The sequence below is a fragment of the Chanos chanos genome, chromosome 5 (assembly GCF_902362185.1).
Source record: "Chanos chanos chromosome 5, fChaCha1.1, whole genome shotgun sequence".
NCBI classification, from domain to species: domain Eukaryota; kingdom Metazoa; phylum Chordata; class Actinopteri; order Gonorynchiformes; family Chanidae; genus Chanos; species Chanos chanos.
In genome coordinates, this window is record NC_044499.1 from 46,627,362 (window position 1) to 46,650,523 (window position 23,162).

At 44.6% G+C, this 23,162-nt stretch overlaps 1 protein-coding gene across 1 annotated transcript; it reads right to left on the reverse strand.

The window, feature by feature from the left end:
• Positions 1 to 2,873: 2,873 nt before the first annotated feature.
• rhbdf1b (rhomboid 5 homolog 1b (Drosophila)) lies at positions 2,874 to 16,223 on the reverse strand. Its single transcript, XM_030774263.1, has 17 exons — positions 16,098 to 16,223; positions 15,622 to 15,761; positions 9,719 to 9,932; positions 9,143 to 9,352; positions 7,978 to 8,100; positions 7,404 to 7,567; positions 6,764 to 7,015; positions 6,482 to 6,593; positions 6,317 to 6,391; positions 6,031 to 6,192; positions 5,470 to 5,570; positions 5,270 to 5,333; positions 5,070 to 5,164; positions 4,609 to 4,684; positions 3,964 to 4,064; positions 3,449 to 3,602; positions 2,874 to 3,293 (listed from the first exon to the last, which is right to left on the reverse strand). Exons 1-17 carry the CDS (start codon positions 16,221 to 16,223, stop codon positions 2,874 to 2,876), a joined length of 2,589 nt encoding a protein of 862 aa, XP_030630123.1.
• Between the last annotated feature and the right edge of the window lie 6,939 nt (positions 16,224 to 23,162).

Consider the following 23,162-nt stretch of genomic DNA (forward strand, 5'->3'; position numbering starts at 1 on the left):
GTAAATACAGAGCATTCACTTCAGTCGATTTGTCATCAGCTCAGTGCTGCTGTAACGGGTTAATCCCTCATTTAGTTTTGCCTTGCTGTCTGCTCTCAGAGAATGCAAATGTGCATTTCTGTCATGCTCTTGTCTCACAAAGCAGCAAGGACGTTTCAATTCACTGATTTAGACAGACATCGAAAGGAGAGTTCTGGTTGATCTATTAACTGAGTCAGATAAATAACGTCCTCCCCTCCAATGTGCTCGAGGAGGTCATCCATTAAACTCTGACCGCGTTTTAAACATTCCAAGCCATTCCAAGAACCATCTTTTTTTTTTTTTTAACCAATACCTCAGAAGGCATTTTAAGTAAAGCTCAGTTTGTGAGCAGCAATTTTTAGAGTCACAGCATTGACCAACAGTAGAGAGAAAGCAAGAGCAAGAGAAGGACTGAAAGACAGACAGACAGACAAGCAGTCTGATAGACGCTGTCTTCAGCGTTCTCCTCCTCGGGCTGCGAGACAGCCTGCTAATCAGAGGGTGGCTGGTTTGCCACACTGAAGTGGAGAGGATTAGGCGAGCTCTTCCTGCACACTGATTTGATGCTGATCAATGATTTGTGATATGGCCCTCTTACCCTTAAATTACCATTTCTATGGGGGCTGCGGATGGAGAGGATGGGGGTAGGGGGAAAGATGGCTAAGGTCCTCTGTAGCGCAAGGGTGGGTTTGATGTATAGAGCCTCTAAAAAACTGTGATTGCTCTGGCTGCCTCCCTCAGCTGTTCCATTGTCCTCATTCAGGAGAGAGGGATGGAGAAGATGGAGTGGGAGATAGAGAGAAAGAACGGGTGAAAAAGATAAAGAAACAGAGACACAGATTGGGAGCAGTTAAGCAGCCAAATAATGGTAAATGGACTGACTAGTTCCTTATGGGGGTAGGGGTGGGGGGGGTGGGGGTACTGCAAGACTTGAGTGTGACAGAGGCATTGTTTAAGGATTCTGTGATCATCAGCACTGAAGTGCTTCACCGACGACAGCAGGCTCAAGCCAGGCGCACACATTAATTAGCAACCTCTTAATTACCATCTCAGCTAAACTAACACAAGAGCTTGTTGTGTTGTGTCTGCTACATTAGGGAATGGAGGGGGAAGGGAGAAATGTAATTAACATACCTCACAATAGAGAGGAACCTCTTTTTTTTTTTTTTCTCCAGGAGATTGAGGAGAAACGACGAAGCGTGAAGACGGAGGTACATTAATGCACCGGTGCACTCTTAAATCGGTGGAAGCCTCACCATCCTGACGGTACGTGTAGGCCTACGCCGTCCTGCCATTCTCTCCCCCCCCCCCCCCCTTTCTGCTCCCATCAACAAAAAACTGCTCTGGGATCAGAGGCCACCGTCTTCATTTCCTCTCTCTCTGTCACGAGCGAGCGGGGCGAACACCTCCTTACACGCAGCTCTCAGAAGAACGCAGATAGGAAACCCTTTTTGGAGAAACAGAGAAGAAGAGGTCAGAGTGGCACCGCTCCGCAATACGTCTGGCACAGTGCCATCTCCTCTTTACCATCTAGTTTTAAAGTCCTAGATACTAGAACTGATTGCATGTGTGTGTGTGTGTGTGTGTGTGGGGGGGGGGGGGGGGGGGGAGGCAGAGAGAGAGAGAGAGAGAGAGAGAGAGACAGTGTTGATAATTGTGTAGTTCTGAGCACAGGAAAAAGGCAGAAAGTCTTGAAAAGAGTGTGGTAAGGCGTAAGAGGCTGTGGTAAACTGGTCATTAGGATGCAGCTGATGCATGGGATAATCACATTAGGCTGTAAAAGCTGTGGAGTTAGATCAGTAGGAAGCTGCTTTGCCTTCTCTCCATCAAGAGTGTAATGATATTGTTCACCTCACTCCTAAAACACTTCAGCAGTAATAACCATACAATACACACACACACACACACGCACACGCACACACGCACGCACACGCACACACACACACACACACACACATGCTCTCCACATATACCCCCACATGCATGTCTGTCTTTATGCTTTCGTGAAGTCTGCCCACTGACTGTTTTGACTGTTTGACTGTGACTGAAGGGTAATAACCCTACCCGTTGCCACGGTTACAAGAAGAAACATTCTAGTGCTTTGTGTTATATAAAATATAGACAACTTAGGGACCAGCAAATGTTAGGTACCCTATGGTCAGAAATGTATATTCCCTTGGGCGTATTTGGTCCACACAGTACAATGAGAAACATACACCACCCACAGACATAGACAAACATACACAACCAACACACACACACACACACACATACACACACACAGAGGCAAAGAACACAGAAATGAGTGCACGAGAGATTTATTTTCTCCTTAACTTTTCTCTCTCTTTGTGTTCTGTTACCAGTGAGCAGGTAGCTAAAACACTACCAGTCATTTCTCACCATTTTAGTATCAGTTTACACATTACAAGTTAACATCCAAGTGCTCCAAACCTAGTGTAACACAGATATGGCAGTAGTTGGTATTTATCAACAAGGCACCAGAGGCATGTCAGTCACCCCTCCCCCCTGGGGAGAGCTAATTTCTGAACCTGTCAAAAAAAAGGGATTAAAAAAACAACTTTGACTTTGCTTCACGAAGTGCATTATGTAATACAAAAAAAAAAAAAAATAAGAACGAGCAAATATGCAGACAATGGTGGAGGAGAGGAGTCCACGCTGTCAACGAGAGACAGTTTCTCCGTCTATGACCGATCCAGTCTAACTCTGAAAACCGGAGAAAAAGCGATGATCGGGCACAGCACCAGTGCAATGCCGGTCAGCTCTCTCTCTCTCTCTATGTATTTTTCTCTGTGTGTCTCTCTCTCTCTCTCCTGTGCTCCATCTCTAAGGCGTCAGTGGAGGTGGGCGTTCAGGTCGTACTTCTCACAGAACTTGTCGGTGAGCGGGATGCAGGTGAGCAGCTCGCACCACTCGCACTTGATGGGGTAGACGTAGAAGAGCACCACGAACCCCGAAAACAGGCCCAGGAAGACGGTGAGGGCCACCAGGATCTGGCAGCGCTTGCGGTACATGTCCATCCGGCCGAAGCTGATGTAGGGCAGGAAGGCGAAGGAGAGGAAGAAGCCCGAGATGAAGCCGCAGATGTGGGCGAAGTTGTCGATCCAGGGCAGCAGGCCGAAGGCGAAGAGGAAGAGCACGACGCACAGGAGCTTGACGAAAGCCCTCCACGGCCGCGCCAGTATCTGCCAGCTCTGGAACAGCTCCACGAACAGACACGCCAGGATGCCGAACTGAGAGCCCGCCGGTCCGACCTGACGAGGAACAGAGAGAGGGGCGTTATAAGCGGGCCTTACGGCGGGAGAGATCCTTCTTCGGTAAACGGCCGGTTTTGAAAGTCACCGCCGGGGAACGCGGATTTATATTCAAGCTCAGGACTGTGACGTGGGCCCGGCGGGCGACGCTCTACCTCGGCTCTGTAGGGCAGGAAGATGGCACTGGCCAGGTTGCCTGTGATGCCACTGAGGATGTAAATGATGGAGATTCTCAGCCAGCCTGCCAGCTTCTCCAGGTCCCTCAGGATGGTCATCTGAAAGCACACAGACACCAGACAGTGCAGGATCCTGCATGGGGAGAGAGAGCGAGAGAGAGAGAGGGAGATGTTTTTATCTATTCTGGGTTAAAATCAAATTAGTTTGACGTTCTTTCTTCATTTCTTTTGCTTTCTCATTTAAGTGATGACCCATTATTTTTTTTTTATCTGTCTTTTTTCCTTTAAGAACAATATCCAAATGAGATTATATGTCATAGTCCAAAAAACAGCAATGCAACCTAAAAGGCTGGTAATGGAGAGAGACACATGAGTCGAAGACTTTACCGTAAGTGACTAGGGACTGAGATACTGCGAGTCGCTCTGTGATCTTTCACGATGTAAGGACTGCACAATACATACATGAATTGGACATGAATGAACAGGCCACTTACCCGGCATGCAGGAAGAGAGAGAGCCACAGTCGATAGAACTGGTCTGGGATCTCAGGGTTGAGAAAAGGCAGAAGCCCACACACATCGTCCATGCAATGCACCTGAGCCAGGTCAGAAAGGCAAGACAGGAAGCTTAAGAGCGTGACTCTAAACATCGGTTTCAGACATGGGGCCTCATTTACAGAATATCTTTAAGTATAAAACTCTGCCTGTATCATGCATCTCTTTCATTTTCCACACAAGCCGGTATTCACTGACACACACTTCACTAGACACACATTTGAAGCACTGCAACATTCTCTTCTTGAATACTCGATGGCTTTTTTATACATATGCATTTGGACAGATTTAATCACAAGCAAATATTTTGCATGCAATTTATACGACTTTGAGAGGTGAGCTCCCAAGTGTCTCTATCTGCCTTTTAGTGCAAGAGATGATTTTAGCAAGTCTCTCATGCCCCCTACTGGACACACATTAGAATGGTCAATAATGAGTTGGCCAGGAAATCCCTAATTTTCAGTAGATGAGAAGAACGCACTGTTCTGAGGACGTATTTGAGTAATGTTACAGCAGAAAATGAGATAAATAATAAAATACAGCAGAGCAAATGACAGAGGGAAGGAGTGCTTGTTTTTTTTTAACCTGGGAGCAAAGTGTAGCTTCTTCATGGAAGTAACCCTTCATAAAGTCACAGTACTCTCTGGATGTGATTTCACACCTAAACGAGAAAAAACAACAACTCAGTATTTCAGATCCATTGTATTTGACCCTTGCTCCTGACTAAATCTTATTTTCTTAATATATGAATATGTCAGCAATACAATATGTAAGCCTTTTTAGATTATTTGTCCAACATCCAAATTTGTGAATCATTACTGACATGCACAAGTTAATACCCTACACATGAACAGATGGTTCCAAAGATAAGCCGTGTTTTGGGTCTCATAACCTTTAGTTTCTGATTTAGATCATTTCAGAAGCCGACCAAATACTGACCTCAGCTAAAAGGCTAGTAAAGGCAGTACAGCTGCATTCAGCCTTTAAAAAAACCCCCGTAAGAAGTAAACTGAAATAAATGTATATGCTTGACAGAGTCCTCCCACCTTCCTTTGGTTCCGATGCAGCAGGGCCTGCCTGTAATCACACAGTCTATGTGTGGAAGGTTGGTGTGATTCCCAGTGCTGTACCTGGTGCATATCTATGAGAGTACAGAAAGAGCAGCTTTCAGAACGGTTTTACTGTCAGCTTACTGACGGTCAGAGTCGTACAGATGACAAGATCTGTGCATGTCACATGCACTCACGGGCCACTTGGTGATGTCATGAGGCCACTCGTGAGGGGAAACTGATGCTGGCTCCAGACACGTCCTGCCACAAACAGAAAGTCAGAGAATAAGCTTGGACGTGCCAGTCCAACACACACACACACACACACACACACACACACACACATCCTTCAAAAATGGAGCTAATAAAAGAGTGTAAGAGTGCAGTGTAGTAGTACCTGGGGTCCTGGTGACAAACTGAGCCGTACTGACGCACTTTCCCATCTACAAGAGGGGCACTGGAATGTTGGGGCCACTTTACCCACAGAGCTAAGGTACTCTGAGAGAGAGAGAGAGAGAGAGAGAGGGAGAGAGAGAAAGAGGGAGAGAGAGGGAAAGAGAGAGAGATAGAGAGAGAGAGAGGGAAAGAAAGAGGGAGAGGGAAGGAGAGAGAGGGAGAGGGAAAGAGAGAGAGAGAGAGAGAGAGAGAGAGAGGGAGAGAGAGAGACGGGGGGGAGAGAAGGAGAGAGGGGGAGAGAGATGGAGAGAGAGGGAGAGGGAGAGGGAAAGAGAGAGGGAGAGGGAAAGAGAGAGAGAGAGAGAGACAGAGAGAGAGAGAGAAAGAAGGAGAGGGAGAGAGAGAGAGAGAGAGAGAGAGAAAGAAGGAGAGGGAGAGAGAGAGGGAGAGAAAAGTGAGTGATGTGAGCTATAGGAATGGAACACGAGAGGAAGAACAGAACAAGAGCTTTCTTTTGCACAGAAGTGTCTAATGCATTGCAGTCGGGGGGGTTTGTACTGACCGAGCACTCCTCCTGAGACGTCTGCACGCAGCCAGATCGGTCGTTGCGGACGCAGCAGGCCGAGAGACGCTCCGTTTCCCTTTTCTGCTGGATCAGATCGTACACCTCCTGGTCCTGTCGCATGCACGGGGAGAACTTAGCCCCCAAGTGGATCAGCGCCTCCTACAATCCAGCAAAGGGGCCCAACATTCAGAGAAATCCTCAGCATTTCTGCAACCCAGAGCGCTCCACTTTTGTCACTAATACAGATATGTCACAAACCGGTTGCCGGAAAAATGCAACTTACCGAACTTGGTCCGACCCAGAAATTCTCTTGTTGTACGAATTTGACATTTTCGTAGACACCTTTATTTCTTAAAACCTAGAAGACATAAAAAAAAAAACGACATCTTAGCCCGATTGAGTAGACATGTTCATAGTGTACGTTCATTTGTATACCAAGCTGACTTACTGAATCCACTGTCTCGTGTTGCGAGAAACCCACAGGGGCAATGCCGTAGATACTGACGGCAAGGATGGTGATTAGCAAGTGTACAAATGTTATCCAGTATGTGAAGAAAGGCCTGGAGATCGGACAACAAATAAAACACAGGAAACAATCCACACTCACCACAAAAACACAGCACACTGCAAGTCAAATGTAAAAGATGTAAAGGTAAACAGGTTCATGACACTTTAACGTGATGCTACAGATGCTACTCTGAGGAGGTGAGATCACAGCCCCGGGCAGTACCTGTGGTCGTCCATGTCCTCTATCTGTCTCTTCACGTAGCTGTCGATGCGTTTGCGGTAGGTTCGGTTGGTGAGTCTGCCCACCATGCCGAGGCCGTAGGGACGCTTCTCGCGGGCGAAGAGCTTCTTCACGGGCACGGCGATCCTCTGCCCGCGCCGTTGGCCGCTAACGCTGACCACCTCCTGCTGCAAGCGCACTTTGGGCTGAACGAGGGCGCCGTCTTTTCCTTTACGCCAGCCCCTCTCCAGCGGCCTGCGGAGAGACACCGCAGCTTCAGCCTGGTTCAGTTTAATTTATTCCCCCCCCCCTCCCTTTTTTTTTTTTTTTTTTTTTTTTTTTTAAACTATCTGCACTGACACAGAGCAGCTTTGAAGAATCCCCAGTCAGAACCCCAGTGGGCGACCGAATGACCTCATGCGGAGTCATGGATAAACAGCTGCAGTGATGCGAAAGGAGAAAGATTGGTCACGTCCTGGCATGACGTACCCTGAAAAGAGTTCTGTAAAACATTTCTAGGACCCAGACAGGTGTGTGTGTGTGTGTGTGTGTGTGTGTGTGTGCGTGTGTGTGTGGATGTATGTGTGCATGTGTGTTGTGTTGTGTTGTGTTGTGTTGTGTTGTGTGCGTGTGTGTGATTTACAGCATGAGGTGGCTCCTCTCCAGTTCAGTCCTGTCCAGGGCGCTGCCTGTGAGGTTTCTCTCGTTGGACTCAGTGCCAGGCTCCGTGTCTTTGATAGCGGCTTCAGACGGCGACTCAAACACCTCGTCTGTGTACGTGGAGAATTCCTCATGGATCAGGCCGTCCTGCAGAGAAAAACACGCACGTCCTCAAGACAAATGGAGGCCACAGAGGACATAAACACCAACACAGATGCTTCATCAGGGTAAGCAGAGCGTATAGAAAGTGCACATACGCACATTACAACAGTAAACAATAGAGACTTGTTTATATGACCGGTTTATCATTTTTACCCAGCAGTCTGGTGTGGAATTTACTGCTCCCAGATCATTTAAAAAGCACGGGCATTTGAGGAGGATGGCCCATAGGTGGCAGTGTTGATACAGTGTGTGTGTGTGTGTGTGTGTGTGTTGGGGGGGGGGGGGGCAGACTTGAGAGAGCAGACTTGGCAGTGCCACAGGCGTTGACCTGTCCAGCCCCATTCAGACCCCTGTGTAAACAAATATGTTATGGAGTTCCCTGCTGTCCATCTCACCCTGGCAAAGAAGGAGGTGTCCAGCTCATCTGCAAAATCCATCGTGTCCTCCTCCAGGAAACTGACGGGAGTGAAACTGCGCCTGTGTGTCCGACGCATTGTACCTTCTCGCAGCGACCGGCCCTTAAAGCAACATTTACCATCATCGTCATCATCATCATCATCATCATCATCATCATCATCATCATCATCATTTTATTGTCACTTTGTGCACATAGTGGACAAACAAGCATGTGCATGCACAAACAGAACCAATATGAATGGATCATTTGGGTAACTGTAGGCCAAACAGTGGGGTTCAGACAGAGTTTATTTGCATGGCCGGTGGTGTATTCCTTAACCACACTACATTGGCTATTAACTCCACAGAGCAGCGCGTTATGCATCCCAGACTATGGCGGGCACAAACAACAAGTCCATCAGAGCAGCGCAGCGAGGGTTTCAGAGCTAAGGCAGGATTACTTCAGCCTGTTCTGGAATATTCTAGCTGCCTAACAGCTGAGCATTCCAGAAGAATTATCGCGGCCATCTGGTGGTATTATTCCAGGCCTACAGTGTGGTCATCTGGGTTGATGCACAGAGCAGAACTGTGTCAAATCTGAACCCAACAAGGCTAGAGATCAACCTTTTACATAACAGATTAAAAAAAAAAAAAAAAAATATATATATATATACACATATATATATATAAATATATATGAGTGTGTCTGTGTGCGTGTGTGTGTGTGTGTTTGAGAGAGAGAGAGAGAGAGAGAGAGAGAGAGTGTGCGTGTGCGTGTGTGTGTATTTTTCACAGGAACACAGAGGAGAAATATCTACAGTAATCTTTGATAATCTCCACGTCAACGAGCATGTACTCAACACAAACAGCCTGGTCAGACGTCCCATTCACGTCACTTCTGACAATCACGGATTTACCCCAATGAACCAGACCGTGATAAAGTATCAGGGGAGACGATTTATCACGTGGCCTTAAGAACAGAAAGTCGACACACTTCCCTGCACTTTGTCTGCGCTTTAGCCGCCGGAAGCTTTCACTGCAATTTTATCAGGCTGTATGATGGAGCCGCCTCTTGCAGGTCCTCAGTTAGGGGTTACTGCCTTAACACACACACACACACACACACACACACACAATACACAGAATGGTGTCTGAGATGCTCACTTTGACCAGCGCTGCTGCTGCTCTGAAGCTCATTTTGGCCACGGACTCGCGCTTCCGTCGCCGCGGTAACCGGCTAAAGCCAGAGCGAGAGCTGGTCAGGGAGCAGAGGGAGACGGCACCGGGGGTGATGGGAGTTTGGGGCATGGGGGTGCTCTCCGCCATCTCCTCCGCCATGCGGAAAGCTCGACCCCGAGCGAGGGGATCCACGATCTGCAGAACGAGGCAGGGAGAGTTGAGAGAATACGTTTTATAAAGTACCTCTATGGCATAATCCATCATAAGTACCCCTGTAATGAGACAGGAGCAATTACAGTATAATTACACACACGAAAGGCTATTCCACAATGTTTTCTAACACAGTATTTAAACAGAAGAAAAAGTTGCAATCCACAGTGCGCGCGCTGTCTTTTCGAGAGAATTTACAAGAGAACTTAAAAACAAACTGAAACTGATTTATTTGTGGGCTAAGGTTTAATCTATGAGTTTTCGCTTGAGTTATATGGCCTTTCTCGTTGCAGAGTTTCGGCAGTACGGGGCAGTTGATCCCGTTAAAGGGGGGGGGGGGGGGGCGCTTACTTTCTGCATGCCGTGCTGGGCGGGGGGCACGTAGAGGGGAGGGGGCGTCTCCGTGCTGGTCATGGAGATGTTGTCCTGACTGGGCAGGTCCATCTCCCGGATCACCTGAGGCTTCAGCTTGCCATAGCGTTGGTTACAGTGTCGCAGACTCTTCCTCTGCCACCTCTGAGTGGTGTCGGCATCTTTACTGACCCCAAACCAGTCTGCCGTGCCCCTGCGGTCAGAGCACAGGAGTATGAGTCAACACATATTTTAAAATCTCTACCCACCTGTGAGTCTTATCTTAAGAGATAGCAAAAAAAAAAAACACTGCAAAGCGCTTCCACAACACGGTGTGTTACACGGAACTGCAGTTACTCACCCAGTTTTGTTATTGTAAGGGGAAAAAAAAGCGTTATGATGATAAACCACGGCGGCATAAAGGATCCGCGTCGCCGACACGTTAAACTAGACCGAAAAATTTCAACAAGACTTCATCCATCCCCCCCCATTTCTGGCCCCGCGCTCCCTCACTTCAAAACATCTGTGCTCAAGTCTCAAGCCGAATGCGTCACCTCTTCTAAGTAAAGCAATTACTCGAATGAATAGCCAGATTTGTTAAATGTCAGTTTCCTCTCAAAGGGATGAGCGATTCAAACAGCTGCGAGTGTAAAAATATTGTAATGAATAAAACTTTTCTTCTCTAGACTGTGTATGAATGACCTGATAATCCTTGTAATGGCCACTCTTGGATGGTGTGAGTATCGCTCTCTCTCTCTCTCTCTCTCTGCTAAGTGTTTAAAGTGAGTGTGTGAACTGGGGAAGAGGACAAGCATGGGAGGGCAGTGTTTGTAACTGAGGATGTGGGCTCTGTTTACAATACAGGATAGCCAGTAATAACACGCTCAGTCTGCATCATTATAAGGAAGACCAGCTGTGTATAGGGGGGGGCTTTTAAGGTAGCATTTGTTGAGATGGGGTGGTTCTTTGTTTATTGTTGTCCTCACTAGGAAAAAAATTTTTAAGAGACCAACATTTAAACTAAAACGATCCTATAGCAAAATGCAGCAAAACTTTCAGGCATTTAACGCTATAAAATCATGATTGTCGTACGCGATATGCGGATTTGGAACAAATCTACCTGAAATCCCCTAATGTCAAATTTGACGCATTAAGGGATCGCACATAATAAGGTGATTTTCATTTAAATACCCATCAAAACACGTCCTGTTTTTTAGAAATTCAATCTCTTAATGTTTTTTCTAAGAGTCAGGCTTTAAGGTTGAATCTTGTCAATATCAATACTGAAAAATATCCCTGAGTTCCCTGAAGTGCTCCCCACACAGTGTTTATTCAGTGTGCTATTGGACAGAAAACCAGAGAACAGCTCCATTTAGAGAGTTATGGTCATCGCTGCGTTAAACGTCTACAATAATCGCCTTTCCACAACCTGCATCCTCTCTCAAACCTCTGTACCACACAGACACATGACTCCTCAGCATGACTGAATAGTGGAGACCAGTAGAAAAGCACTTAGCGAGTTCTCAAATGTACTGCGTACACTCACCAGAACTGATGCTTATGCCTCGAACGAAACAACACCCCCAGTTAACAGGCATCCTCATAAACATCTGGTTGACTCAGACTAACAAAAGGGCCAGTCCTCCCTTTGCCAAGATGACAATAGTACAGTTAGTCTATAATCACATCACCATTACTTCCTACTCTAGCATTTGAGGGAAACCTAACCTGCAATTGTATAGTTTCATAAGAAAGACAATCATAACAGGCAGTCCTACTGATGTGGACGTGGGGTTACATACATGGTGCATTTACAGTAATTAACGCTGATTTTTCTGACAAACTCTCCACAACACCAAAAGTTTGTACTGTGGTTATCAAAACAAACACACACACAGACACACATGCACGCACAGAAACACACATACACACGCACACGCACAGACACACACACACACACACACACACACACACACAGACAAAACAAAAAAAAACAAAAAAGAGAAAACAGACATTTTGGAAAAAATGACTGAACACAGAGAAGGTATGTTTTTTTTTCTTTTGGCACCCCAGCAGCATAAAAAACAACAAACAAAAATGAAAAATCCGCCGTTCCATTGATTAAACTATCATTCAAGCCCCTTCTAAAGGTTCACGCAGTCACCTACCTGTCCAGCTCATCGAAAGAGGCCAAGAAGGTCATGTGTGTGGTTTGTGTCGAGCCAAGACCTCCGCAGAGAGAGACATATCCTATTCCTACTCCTACATCCCAAATTCAGGTACAGACAGACTGCAGGGAGCCAGTGAGATAGGAGGAGCTTTGCCAAGCCTCCCAAATAAGTTGTTTATCTCTGAGTGCCTTTGCAGGACCGCTACTCTCTCAGAGGGTCTGCGAGAGCTCCAGTCGAGTACGTAACTGCTTTCTCTAATGCTGGGGCTAAACGACAGTGTAACCCTTATCCTGGAGTGTTTCCCTAGAGTATCACGCTCATTCTTCCCTCTTCCTCCAACTTTTAGGCTGCCCAACAGCCGCGTATCCTCAAAGATTTGTTTGAAGAGTGTGTGTAAACACCTACTAAAATACCAGTGTATATGAGGGAAAAAAAAAAAAAAAACCTGATGCACGTAAGAAAAAGAGGGAGATAGAGGGACATGCCTAGACATGAATCAGCACACGGGAATACAAAGACTAAGTGCTGTACATTCATGTTACACACGCACACAGACACAGACACACACTTACACACACACACACACGCAGGCACACACACACACACAAGCCCATACATAGATGACACATAACAAAATATAGCTGATTTGCTTGGCCACACCGAAGCTATAAACAAATAACCTGCACAGCTAACACTGTAATTTGTAGTCTATGAAAAATTCAGCCTGGAAAATTTACACATTTATCTCTGTCCACGATAAACGACCTCACAGATAAGCAGATAAGCGCCCTTTCATCCTCTGGTTTCTTCTCTCAGCATGAAAATGTTTTTAGTGGAGATTTCCTGCACTGCACTAGTCATCCGTGCACTATGACTAACGAAAAACAAATGAATAACTTCAGTTTTTAACTCTATCTTCTTCGAATCTCTAAGCTCCACATATGCATCATCAGGTTGAAGGTCATTCTTCAAACTCTGAATGGGTTTTTTTTATTTGGAAGTGCTTTGATGTAGAACACAATTGACAACCTCATGTTCAGTCAGACCCAGCCTGTGGGAAGGACATGAATGGGGTTCAATTACATACCAGCAGAAAGGACAATTGGAGGCTCTTTATTTGTAAAGTGTGTTGCTCTGGTATGTACTGGTGGACTTGCCCAAGCCCGGGGCCTCCAAATGCTGTCCAAACATTCCACTAGCTTTGGCATGTTTTCGTACTGCTAAAGAACTGTCCAATCAGACAACACATCCAAAAATCGTTAACCTGTCATATTTTCCCAGACAACACTTTTGTCTTTAATCTAATGAAACTTCCCTTTCGGGCAATCTCTAGCATACAGCCTCTGAAGACTTTACCTTCAGTCTTTATTATTCACAGCTTTACATCCCTGTTATTGTCAATACTAACAGTCCGGGCCATTATACTGTCAATAAAGTCAGCAAGCTTGACACAGAAAACCCTTTTGACTCTCTGTTTACAGCGATAAAACTAACGTCATGAAGTCTATCGGAGTGCAGCACGAGAGGAATTGACCGACAGAACTGAGCCTCTTTCCCGACGAGAGTTCGACCGCGGGTCACGCAAAGACCGTGCACGTATCACCCCCCTTTTTTTCACACGCAACCGCTCAGATAGCACTTTGAAGTCAGAAAACCTCTGTGGACACACTTGTCGATGCACCATCAGGCGATTGACTTAACTCTCTACAAAAAAACCCGCACAAGCACAGTGAGTGAGTCTTTGATGCTGTCGACTGGTGTTTGTACAGTGTTTGTGGGAGGACAGAAGTCTCCTTTCATCTTTGAGGAGGAGTCTGTGTGTGCTGACATTCTTTTACGAGTCATTAGAAATCCTCTAAAAGAAAAGGTGTGGTAGGTATCAGCCCAAGAGCTGGTGTTGTCTGTGCTGTTTTGCTTTTTATGTTTCTGCTGAATAGCATTCGAATTTTTATAATAACCTTACATTTTTCTCATATCTCATTTTATAGAGCATCACACCCTACACGCACACAGTCATTTTTTGGGATTCAGGGTTTGAATCCCAGCCCTACCACGTTTGCCGGGTTCCGGCAGAATACAGTTGGATGCATTTCCTTGGGTGGGTGTGTCAGCCAATGTCTCTCTTGTACAAAGAATGGGGTTTTTTTTTTTGTTTTTTTTTTTTGCTTGAGGTGTGTTACTCAACAATGCTACGCAACTTGTAACATGAAAAGATGGAAGACTTGGCTTCATGTATCAGCATGAGCCAACATCAATTATGTTGTTTTGTGTTGGAGGAAAGGTGTGAGAGACCATTAAGAAAAATTTGAGGGGAAAACTAGAAAAAATCTTAAAATGATCATTAAAATAAGAAACTATTAAACTGATAGAAACTGCAAGTCCTGCATGATACTGATAACCGTCAGCAAACCAAACAAATAACAAAACAAATGATCCCAGGAGACTTAAAGATAAACCCATATGTGAACTTGGAAGATCAGTTTGTGGATGACAGTATGTTGTGATACTCTAGCTTCCAGCTTTCGTGTAGTGGTCGGGTTAGAGTGCGGCTCTGGTCCACAGTACCTGAGCATGATCTGGGGCAGGGACTGGCGCCTTGGGGGCTCCAGTCTGGAAGAACACTGGCCCTTAACGAGCACAGTACTCATCTGCTCAAAGCGAACCCGTTTCCCTGTGGGACTGCGTGGGGGGGGGGGGGGGGGGGGGATGCCAGGGGGCAGGAGGGGAAGAAGGAGCAGAAAACAAAGACAACGGAAGGAGGGAAAAGAACCAGAGGAGAGAGGAAGAAAAGAGAGAATAAAGTGAACTCCGCTACACAAAAAGAGTGTAAGCATCTGAGATTAGTGAAACAATGAACATTAAAAAAACAGAAAGCACAGAAAAGCACAGAAATAGAGATGAGATCCACACTGAACAATTTGAAAGCAAAGAAAACATGCCAAAACGAAGCGCACGGGTAACTTTGCTGAGAGAAAAGCATTGCCTCTGATGTACTATTTATTGTAATGATTTAACAAACATCCAAATCCACTAACAATGCTCACTGATTGATCGAACATGTTTACTGATTTTTGCAATACACAGTTCATTAACCCTTTTAGTGATGTTAACACGCAAACAATGTCGACATATGCAAGTGATGTCGTAAAGTAAACTTGGCCCCAAAGATGATAGACACAAACAATATCGGTGAGTCCGAAAATAAACAAAAATAAGGAAATGTGTCTGGTCTCTGATCAACAGAGTCATGAAACTGAAATTATAGTTTACAATACCCATCATCAGATTGGACAAACAAATACAACAACAATAACATAATTGAGGCTTGTGTCTTCCCACTGGCTCAGAGGGAGAGAACACAGCTGAGATGTAGATGTTATACTGATGAGTGATGACTGAGTTTAAATGTCCCAGTAATGTGAAGCACAGTTCAAACAAACAAAGAAAAAACAAAAAACAAAAATTTACAAAAACATGCACCACACACAATGCATTAACAGATACAGCTTCACTTCAGATGTTCCATAATCCATTAAGCAGTATGTTTAAATGGGCATAAATTATATTGTCCATATAAGTAAAGGTATCACTGTGTATGGTTCTGCAAACTCAGGTATCTTGTTCATCAGTGTGCGTGTGTGAGTGTGTGTGTGTGTGTGTGTGTGTGGCTATTTCTATCTGCGTGTATGTTTTCATGTGTGTGTGTGTGTGTGTGACTGTGCCTTCCCATACCTCTTGATAGTCTGTGTGATGGAGGGCCGACGCAGGACCGAGGGCCGGCGGACATTGTTGGGGTCCACAGGAGGGCACCTGAGTTGGATGTTCTCTGTCGGCACGCTGGCACTGCGCAGGTACATCTGCCGTACGTTGGGCTGGAGGACAGATGGAGAACACGCTTGACACATAATGCTGAGAATAACTGACGGAGAAAGACCTCACATTGCACAAAAAAAAAAAAATTCCTGTGATAAATCGGTGACCAACTTCAGGGTGGATTTTGTGCTGGTTCTAACTGGGGCACAGATCAGACATTATTCTACACAGTCAGTCTGATGTATGTGCGATCTGTATTGTACGCAGATGGTTTTGAAGATTATGCGCTGTACCAATATTTATGTGGTTGGTGTGTTGTAGTGAACAGTGGGGCTGTTTGTACTTGAATAAAACAGATAGGCAGTTAATTGAATACAGGGCGACCTTTGCTGTACCTGTAAGAAATTGCTTTGCTCGTCTGCAGGGAGCTGATTGGTGGGGATGTCCAGCGTGAGCCACGGTGGCTTCTTCCTTTTCAGGCTGCTGCCGCTGCTCTCATTGGCCGACTCAGCCATGCTCATGGCCCCTCCCCTTGCCTGCCAGCTGGAGTGAACCCACACACACACACACACACAGAAACACACAGACAAATATCAGTCCACAATACACTATGTACAGCACTGCTTTACATAACACAGACCAGCTCTACACCATACTAATCCTCTTCTCCATCTGGAAGCTACGACATGACGAAAGAGTGTCTTTAAAAACAGCAGCTCTTCACATGCTGCTTAGCGCTGTCAATACTAAAATGCAATACTGCTATAATGAATCAACTTTAACCCTCCGCGATGTATGCATGAACAAATGTCTATTGTTAAAATATTCTTAAATTCAAATGCTTAAAAAAAAAAAAAAAAAAAATCCGATGCCTACCGATATATCTCAATGCTGAATTTTTCTTTAAATGCAAATTTATGATATAATTTTACTCATATTTAAGGAAAGAGATATGTTCAGATATTTCAAATACCCCCAGTGTAGCAAACAGTAGCACTACACGAGCACTTCAGCTCAGCAGTTTACTGACTCATTACAGGGGTTCAACAGCTTGAGCATTTTCTCACCTAGTGATTAGCAGCGAACTGAACTCTAAATCGGAAATTCTACATACACCGAGAACGGTTTCTAAGAATTATTTTAAATAGGACTTGGATAAAGCCCTGGCTGAGTGACTAAGCATGTAACCACAAAATGCTCATTGGTCTGACTGCTTTATGCAGGGTGTGAGGGTAAGTCTACTCCCAAAGGAACATCCAGCATTCAAATGGTCACTGTTCATTTCTCTCCAATGGTTTTGGTTAGAAATTTGACCTTTTTATTGTTTTGGTAAGAATAATCAGCGGTTCCATAAATGACAAACACTGTTCTATCCAACAAGCGGTTCAGAGGGTTTGAAAGGAATTTCCCCCCTCTCTCTGTGTTTTTGGTTTTTTTCTGTCCCAAACAGTCCGTGCCACATTGAACTCGTGGGGCAGAATTTGTGTACATTATGTAGCTCTCTTCTCCACCACCAGAGGGTGCTAATTCCTCTTAACTTTTCGCAACGGAAAAGATGACCCATCCGTCAATCCCGTTACAAAAAAGGAGCTCTTAAAAAGCACTGAGCCTGTTAGTATTCCGGAGGGTTCTGAATGACTCAAAACTCTCTGAGGAAGAATTAAAAAGAACAAGTTTAGAAGAATATAAGCTGTCTCTTGGGAATACATTTGTTCTAAAAAGAAACTGGTTTCTTTCTTCCTTTCTTTCTTTCTTTCTTTTTTTTTTTACCCACATGACTGTAAAAATTTTGTAACATCGCACACGCATGTCAACGGCCCACATGTACTTTGATCTGAGCCCACATGGCTCATTTGTAGAGACACTGTAAAATCATACCCGCATAACCAAGCACCACTATTCTGAGACTGTCTGAAGTGGGCACTAACTCATGTCTGGAACAGACAGTTGAATTACACAGACCCTTGACTCATTTGAAACATAATTAAAGGCTACAGGGACAAATGACTTGAATTGTAGTTGTGTCCACAGAGAAACACCATGCTGCAGTGTCCTTACAGAATTTATCCATTAGCAAATACAGGACATAAAATTCAGCAGGTGCACGAAAAACAATGACTACTCCGTCAGTGGACAGTGCTGAATGCTTACGCAAAACGTCTGCTATTGTCACTAAGGTTGGCCTGCTTTAAGCCCTGTTCCTAAACTCACCATCCCTTATCATGGAGGTGCAAAGGTCATGCTACCTCAACAGAAAACTAGCCTGCGGTATAGAAAAAGATTGCAAGAACAAGATGTTAAAAAGGCAGACATAGTGAGTTACAACCATTCTGACTTGTGGACGCCAGTAAGAGAGCTGAGCGAAATTATGTTAAGACTGTTTTCTGTTGTCCACCCTGTCACTATGCTGTGGAAAGTTGGTGAATGTCAAAGCTGTTGCAGTGTTTAGGTCTTTAAGAATTCTGAGGAGGCAACAACAGTAAACTTCAGCAAAGAGGTTTACAGCATTCAGCTTTGTGTGGAGTTGGACCTTGGCGTCTGTTCAAATCAGAGCCTCTGACTGGCCGTTACAAACACTGTGCTCTTTTTTTTTTTTTTTTAATTTAACTGAAATTTCTGGGGTTGAGAGCTGACGGGAAAGCTGCACAGTCTATAATATCGTTACTGGAACCATTGTCTTTGAAGTCACATAATCCAAGTCCCAAAAATCCACATTTACTAGCCAAGGCCAACAAGCTATGTGCTATTCAACACCAACTGGTACTGAAGCCAGTCAGTCAAACCTCAGAAGGTTGTTTTCAGCCTCTCAGATACTGGAAGATCATAAAAAGCACAGGAAAAAAAAAAAACCAGCAGCACAGAACGTTCAGTAAACTCTTTTAAAGAGACGGATTCTACAGAAATGAGAATTCCGCCTGTTTTTACTTCATTTACAGAAAGTAAACACAATCCTTCCAAAAGCATCCCTCATGAAAAAAAAAAATCCCCCACCACATCCTATGGCAAACCACATTTACCTCAACATAAATACATCCAAAATAGTGATGCAAGAATGCAGGGGGTCAGAGGCCGATATTTACAGAGCAGTGGCAACGTTACCAACAAACACGGCACGAGCATTTCCACTTTTCCACACTCCTCTTACTCCGATGCTTCACTTTTCACTTTTTCCCCTAGAAACGTTTTTGTCCTCGGACGATCCAGATTTTCCGAAGTATACTTTTTGTTTTAGCGCGCGCGCACACACACACACACACACACACACACACACACACACGTTTACGTCATCGGAAAACAATGCACGTTCCTTTCGCAACAGAGCATACGAGATATTTGCTGTTGTCTTCTTTCTTTATGTCCATATGCACAGCCAACTGCACATTCTCACGCGGACGTCAGCTGTTTACGCTGTTTGACCCAAAACGGCAGAATTTTTTTACCGTACACAGCAGTTCTAATGCCGGGATCCAACCGCAATTTCTGCCTGAGAACATCACTGCGACGCTTGTTTTCACACGTGTTTGTTAACCGAGATACGATCTAATCAAAGTATTAGAAGACCTGTCCTGTCAAGTACTTTGGACACACAATGTAAAACAACGTACAAACATAAACTATCGGTGCTTAACTATGTACTTAAATTTACCAACTGTCAACTTACTGAGGGACTTTTAAGTTATAGCTCCTACATAACTTTTATCTCAAAAACAGACTTCAGCCCAAAACAACAAGAAAAATATTAGGATGAACAATATGTCCACATGCACATTTACTGTAGGTGTCTTTTGAGTTGCTGTCAAAAAACTAAAGACTTCTTACAAATCAACTCTTAACTGTCACAGACAGAGGTGTTTACAAGTTCAAGATTTTTTTTACCAGGGCTAGGGTGATTGCAACCGTGCAGTGTGGTAAACATTTTTTTTTCTTTCAGTTTCTTTTACCCTTACTGAGTGAGAAAACCATATGAACTGCCTTTCAGTTTCAGATTTTCTTAAACTTCCTAATCTCTTTTACTCTCTCACTTACCTATACAGCTCTGGAAAAATATCTAACAGCACATCATTCATTCATAATTGCCCCATTACATTATGTCTCAGAAATCTTCTCATGAATGTGAAACAATTGCTCTATTGAAAGCTAAATATAATCCTCCTACAAAAACACTAGGCATGCCTCTCCACCACCCTTTTCCTCAGCAATTTGACGGAGTGTTTCACAGTAGTTTTTGACTACACTAAAAAAAAAAAAAAAGTTAATAACATCCTCGATACTATCTAATTCAAAACAACTGTAAGATTTCCTCTCACTTCAAGGACTTTATGTATAGCCTCAATTCTTCTCCCCTTTGCTTTTGTTCCTGTCTTCTGAATGCTTTTTTTTTTTTTTTTTGGTGAGGCGAGCTGTCTGAGGATTTGTGACTGCGAAATGAAAAACACACATCAGACGTCAAAGGCTAATCACATCTGGGACCTTCAATGTATTTGTAGCGTCTGAATCTGCAGCTGAAAATGCATCAGCGAACCCGTATACTTATAATCCCTCATTACCTATAATTCCGCTTTGCCTCCTGTTACAATGAACGGCTCTGCTTCCTGCCCGATGCAGCATTGAGCTGAAAACAGGCCTGATGTTTTGACTGGTGCCAGATGTTACCAAGGGTTGCCGTGCCTCTCTGTTAAGAGGACAAGGCGGGAAGCAGATGACCACGTGTTTGCTGGACGCTGATGGATGACCACATTTGGCAGACATTTCCTTCCTGAGTAGCATGGCCCTTATTCCGGCGCTCTCCCTCGCTCTGTCAGAGCAGCTAATTCACATAAACCAGTAACACGGCTAATGAGGTGACAGGAACCACTTAAGGCCAGGAAAGAGTGCATGTAAGGTGACTTCATTAAAGCTTTGAAAGCTTAGAAAGAATTCCTTTCTTCTAAATAGCACAAAACAAAAATACTGATATTTTAAAAGGTCAAACGCCCTAAAAATGCAGTGGGCATTTTTTTTCTCTAGGTCAGTTTCAGAAATGTTAAAAAACTGAAATTGTAGATGTGGGAGGAAAAAAAACAAAAAAAAACAAAAAAACATTGGACAGTCTCATAGTTATGCTTCCACAGAGATGAGTAAACAGACTTGCTCTGTTTGATATACACAAACACACAGGCCAAGCTGAGTCAGGCTCATTCCTTCAGTTTCCTGAGCCTCATCAGTCGTTCCTCTGAGCCAGGAGAAAAGACACATAGATACGTACTTAACCACAGGAATCTCGCTCTTTATTCTCGCCGGGTTAAAGTCAGAACGAATCTCACCAGAAGGAGACTCCGAATCGCCGTCTTTCCCGGTTGTCTCGTGGCTATAATCGATCCATTCGGTGTTATATTCCATTACCCCACATGCAGTTTCACCGGCTCAGAGTGTCTCGCGTCTCGTTAGCTAGTTAAACAGAGAACGACTGAGAATCAGTTAAAGCCCTCCATCATGGTCAAAGGCAAACGAGTCATCTGGAGAAGGGCAGCGTCTCAGCAGTCCACCTTTTAAAAGAGCCAGCCAGAGAAGAATGGAGTGGGAAGGACAGCTCTGGCCAAGGAAAGTCTCTGTGGTTACGTACTTCTAACACAGGCCACGCAGACACACAGACACATTAAGCTATGACAAACAACTACTTGACTTAACAATAAAGAGCTCCCTTCATCCTGAACGAGCTGAAATGTTAAATGGTCGCTGAATGGGGATTGCTGGGGATTTTCATCACGCTTGCTTCGCTCGTCCGGGCACAGGGCGCTGGCAGCGCACTCCATACGCATGCTAGGAAATGCCTTGCATACCTCTGGGCAGTCAGGGCCATTCTGCTCCATTGCCTTTCATTTATTTCAGCGAGTTGATAGCGCTAAGACAGGGTAATATCTGACGGGCCGACCTCAGAAAGAGGGGTCAAACTGTTTTTTGGGGTTTTTTCCAGCCAGTGTTTTTCAGTCCATGTAACCACTGGAGCATAAGATATAGTGCACGGTTGGCACAGAGAGCGGTTCAGACACCAAACCTGAAAGAGGTTCAAGGAGAGAAAGAAATGTGAACAGTTGTTGACAATGCACTGTCAAATAATGTCAAACACGCTCAATGGGTAACCAGTGAGATGTGTTTTTTTTTGGACGATGGAACTGTGCTATCTGAGATAAATCTTGTTTAGCATTCAAATCTGTGCATATGTTTATAAAGCTTATCATAATTTGAGAATGTGCCCTCGAGTGGAAAAAAAACCCAAAAAAACAAGGAGAACACTAAATTAATTCCTGATTTTGTAACTAACGCACCCAGATGCTCGTACGCGGTCTCGTGCCATATGTCTTTGAAATTCAGTGCTCGGAGCTGAGGAATGAGGTCAGAATCCAATAACAATGAAAGCTTGTCCTTCTCCAAATCAAGAAACTTTTCGAAAAAAAGTTATTCATTTTTTTTTAGTCTGTAGCTCAGTATCACAATGTCACTCAATGCCCACTTTTTGCAGCGGCTCTGCTGACGAACAGCGCCGTAAAAACAGCCGTCAGATTCTGAGAGTCTCGCCTGAAGCTGGTAGGTTGGGAGTGCCAGTAACGGAAAGCTGAGAGATGGAGGGAAAAAAGGGATGTGTGACAGGAGAAGACGGAGGACTGACCGTATTGTGAAGCTCAGAAACGCTGAGTGGCCCAGCAGAACCATTTCCCGATTGGCCAACAAACGTCTCTTTGTCTCGAGGAAGTCAAGACGCTCGCTCGTCAAAAGCAGGCTAACAGGGGCTCCAAAGCTGCATCCCCAAAGAAACATGTGATGTGCATTTAAATACTTTCCAGTGTAATGTCCGCCTAAGGCTCTTCCAATAAAAGAGAACTTGCAGTGCGAGCTATCTGTATTGATTTGGTCTGTTAGCGCTGGCCCTGTGCTTAGTGTTGGGAACATTAGAGCACTAATATTGAAACTGGTCTATTCAGTAGACTAAAGAGGTGACACAGAGAGGCAGAGGGCATGTTTGACCCTGCAAGAAAAAAATTCATTATATGAGTGTATGATTGTATGAGTGGACAATGGAGCATAACCTGGTGTTTGTTTTGAGTGACCGATTCTACCACCCTTCCCACCCGTTGTGTTGACCAGTGAGCACGTGGCTGTTTTTCTCCTAGAGACCGAAACCCTTGTCCAGTCGCAATTGTTAATGCATCTCAGTTCTGCTTTTGTCTGCGCCTGTCCTCACTCATAGTTAAGGACATCTACACAACAATCAAAGTACACGTCTAAGTAAAAACTATACAGAACGTGATTTATTCATGGAAAATTTCTATTAGCATCCCCCCCTCAAGTAAATCTCATGGTATATATTGCTGCCAAAAAAAAAAAGGTTCTATGAGAAAAACATATTAATAGATGCCAGTGGATTTCCAAAAGGCAGGCAGACCCTGAAGCAGACAGTGGGCTCTGGTAACTGTCTGCCAACC